Source organism: Notothenia coriiceps, unplaced genomic scaffold (genome assembly GCF_000735185.1).
Source record: "Notothenia coriiceps isolate Sejong01 unplaced genomic scaffold, NC01 NC01_scaffold00010803, whole genome shotgun sequence".
Taxonomy (NCBI): Eukaryota; Metazoa; Chordata; class Actinopteri; order Perciformes; family Nototheniidae; genus Notothenia; species Notothenia coriiceps.
In genome coordinates, this window is record NW_011343504.1 from 1,551 (window position 1) to 5,645 (window position 4,095).

The window sequence follows — 4,095 nt, forward strand, 5'->3', positions numbered from 1 at the left end:
ATGATGATTTGAAAAACTGTAGGCCTACTTTTAATATAATGTAACCCCAAAGGACTTATTAATACATTATTACTGTAGTTTGAACACAGAAACCCTTTTTTCTTTGTCACAGTTAGGTTTTTAGTGAAAAAATAAAATAAAGAAATAAGTATAAGGACAATTGTGATAAAAAAAAAGGTAACATTTCAAATAAAGTATTTATCAAATACACATTTGGTTTTGATTGCCTTCCTCTTTTTAATAGCGGTGCCATATTGATGTATAATAAATATAATTGTGTAACAAATAGACCTGTTTCACAGATAGACTACTGTATAAATATATAAAGGTTTCACTGTAAACATGTGTTTAACTCGGATGACGTGTCGACATAGTAACTTCCCAGAATGCTCTGCGGCGCAACAGTCCACGTCATTGCTGCGCATGCGCAGAGGTCTTGAACCGGAGAGCTGAGGTGGACTTCTTCCCTTCAGTCAGTGAGAAAGAAACAGTGCAGTTTGGCAGCTGGACCCAAGAAGCAACACAAAACCCACCAGAAAACCCCCAGATACCACTGCCATGATTCGGATAGCCGCCTTCCTCGCCCTGCTAGTGGTTGCCTGCTCGGGTAAGTCAGTGGGGGACGAGGGGACATATTTACCAGTTAATAAGCCTGTAATGCTAACCAACCTTAGCTAGCTACTGTTAGCTAGTTCATCAAATCACGTCCATGTGTCATCTCAATAAGGGGTAAATTAGTCTTGGTGAATGTGTAAGAGCTGTTATCTTGTGCAGATGATTAATTCACTAACTTGTACACTGTGGTTATAGGAGAGAGCTGCACGGACCCAGCGATCACCCCGTCGGCCTACACCACCTCAGATGCCGTCATCTCCTCTGAGTCGGTCTTCATCGTTGAACTCAGCCTGGCCTGTGCCAATGGAGCCCAGGTAACAGTCCACCTCCAACATTTCAACCAGACAGTGTGAATGTATATGTTGATGTAATGGACTGACTGTTGGCCATTTCTGTCCTTTGCAGAGTGTGGTTCTGTATGCTGATGTCAACGGAAGACAGTTCCCTGTGACTAGAGGCCAGGATGTTGGCAAGTACCAGGTATGCAAGTGTGGCCCCAGTTCATATGTTCATGCTGAAGCTGCTTGACACATTAAGTTTTCCGCAGTGATTTAACCAGGGTCAAAGGTTCAATGTCCCTGGGTCAATATGTTTAAATCATTCACCTACATTGAAAAGGCAATACATTTGCTCCAGGTCATCCCTATTCTTTCTCACTTCCCTGTGTACTTTCAGCTTTATTTGAGTGTTGTATGTCTTTTGAAAATGGACCTTCAATCTCTTCAATAAAGCTGATGATGTATTCTTCAATAATGGCAAACAAAAAAGACAAACAAAAAATAATTGTACTTCAGGTGACCATCTCTTAAAGCCTATAGTTTATCACCAAAGCATTTGTCAGCATGTGATTTCTTTCCTCAGGTTTCTTGGAGCCTTCCTCACAAACAGGCCAGCTCTGGAACATATCAGGTGAAATTCTTCGATGAGGAGTCCTACAGTTCCCTCCGCAAGGTTAGTGATGAATGTTTTTTGATAAGCTCATACTTATGCCACTGACCTCCATTGTATTCGAAATGATTTGTGTTTGGCAAGTTAGTTTTATGCCTTTTTAACTAATCTCTTTTGTTCCAGGCCCAGAGAAACAACGAAGATGTAAATGCCATTCAGCCTCTCTTCTCCGTCAACATTGACCACAGGGTGAGTCCTTTTTACACCTTCAGATCGAACCCGTGTTTATACACAATCAGTGTTTTGGAAAGAAGTTAGTTTATTATTTCTCAAAGAATCTTCAGAAAACATTACAGATGAAAATGGTCATACTTCTATGAGACGGTCAGTTTTTAAAAGTATTTTGCACAAATTAATGTTTCTATCATTTAATTTTTATAGAAGATAGATATAGAATCATTTTCATCAGTACAACATTTGTATTTTATCTGATTGTACTGATTTAGAGACAGACCCTGGAGCTGCTCCATAGACGGTTAAATGAGATCCACAAACACTCGTAGTTCAAGGTTCATTTGACGTCTTCAGAGATTAACCGATTGTTTGGTCAGTAGCAGAGACCGCCCGGTTGTCAGTTGATTGTCGTTTTTCCGTGACCACCCATTCAGTGTCGTATATCCGCCGGTCACATGTAAACATGTTGGGCACACAACAGCACCGCCTGCTGTGGCAAAGCACAGCCACACATCATGTTGTTGGTAAAGAAGTGCTTCAGTTTGAATGAAGAAGACTCAAAGCTTGCATTTTGTAAAACCTCCAAGTCTTATTAAGCTGTGGACAACATCACGGAGGTCCTGTAACATGGTGCCGTTTTGGTGAAAATGTAGGTGAATACAAAAGGTGCATCTCTAACTCTCATTGTACAACATGTAATATGCATTTGTTAGTATCTCTTTTTTTTTTTATGCCGAACAAGAAAAAGCAAAACTGTAAACAGGTTTTTACTTTTTTTTGTCAAAAAGGTCCACTTGGACTCAAAGAAGTGCTGATTAGAATTTAGTGGACAAAAGTCAAGGTCCCTATGACATTGCCATATGTGCTTTAGACTATACCTCAAAAATGTATATGCCGATAACCACAATTTTACACAAAGTCTAAAAGAATAAAATGATGAAGCTTGACATTTTGGACGGACGGGTGTAAACTCCAACTTGACCAGTTGGGGGAGGCATACAACCACAGGGCAGTACTTTTAGTTTAAAACTTGCCTCTGGAGGAATGTAAAAAGGAAGCAATAAAACATGTGCTCTTTATGGCACTATAACAGCCTCCATGCTGATTTATATTGCAAAAGGGTTATTTTCTGATTTACAGCTGGAATCCCTTCATTCAAGAAAAACACATTTTTATGAAGCCCACAGAGACACTCGGTTAAGCAGTTGTAGCCACTCTGAAAGGCTTGTTTTGACATTTTGGGAACTATTTTGTTATTGCTCCTTAGAAAATGTAACCTTTACCATGCCGGTTTCTTTTAATGAAATGTATTATTGAAAACGGTAGAATAAGGCCTTTTATAAGAAGAAATCTTCCACTTTGCTCTCAGCCTCTTTGTGTTTCTAAAACCAGAGGAACTGGAATGTACATTTTTTTAACATCAGTTCCTCTGAACATTTTTATAAGCAGTTTCTAAAATGTGTGAATCTCTCCCCAGGGTGCGTGGAACGGCCCATGGGTGGCGACTGAGGTGGTGGCTGCCCTCATGGGGATCCTGGTCTACTACCTGGCCTTCACTGCAAAGAGCACCATCCAGGCATAAACGATTCACAATCACTGGATCGTTAAAGACTGAAATCTGGTGGATCTCAAACAACGATCCATCATCCATTGTGGTGGCAAGCCGAAAGGACTTTGCCACTTGATCTGCTTTGAGACGAGGAGCTGGAGCAGCAGTCTTATTTTATTTTTTCTATCCAGACTGTGTCTGTCCGCCATCGGTCTTATCAGTTTTTCCGATGAATTTCGTCACAAGTTTGTCCTGCCAATATGATGGAATTTTGTAATTTTTGTTGATAAAACCAAACAATAAACCTGGCCCACATGACTAAACAAAACAAATATTCATAGTATACTTCAGGCAGTCTTGCTTAAAAGATGTTGTTTCGTTTAGACTAGATAATGCTTTATCCTTCTGTGTGGATGCACTGGCTCGTGGGAGTGGGATTTGTACGAAAATGCCGAACAACAAGAACAGAGGTCAAGACCTCAAAACATATGAAATTTCAATAACGTGGCTGCACTGGCTGGCCTGAGCAAGTAGAGTGTTTTGTCTTTTCCATCAGATTGAATAAATGACTTGTTTTTCATTCAGTGTAATGTGTTGCTTCCTTTTTCCGTCCAGTGACAGACCGCCTCATCTATAAATTCCTTTTCCTTTAACACAGACTTGGAGATTCAAGTAGTCTTGTTCCATAGCAACAAATGCCATCTCTAAATGTTTCATCTCTTCTTTTTGTTTGCCAATGGTAAATGGATTCAACATTCCCTGGCCTCATCTAGATCAAACAGTAACTGGTTCTAAGCAGATTTAGTTAT

At 40.0% G+C, this 4,095-nt stretch overlaps 1 protein-coding gene across 1 annotated transcript; it reads left to right on the plus strand.

Moving 5' to 3' along the window:
- The first annotated feature begins 428 nt into the window (after nucleotides 1-428).
- On the plus strand, nucleotides 429-3,870 carry ssr4 (signal sequence receptor, delta). The gene is made up of 6 exons (XM_010772005.1): nucleotides 429-607; nucleotides 811-929; nucleotides 1,021-1,095; nucleotides 1,477-1,566; nucleotides 1,687-1,752; nucleotides 3,215-3,870. Exons 1-6 carry the CDS (start codon nucleotides 559-561, stop codon nucleotides 3,317-3,319), a joined length of 504 nt encoding a protein of 167 aa, XP_010770307.1. The 5' UTR covers nucleotides 429-558; the 3' UTR covers nucleotides 3,320-3,870.
- Nucleotides 3,871-4,095: the final 225 nt, after the last annotated feature.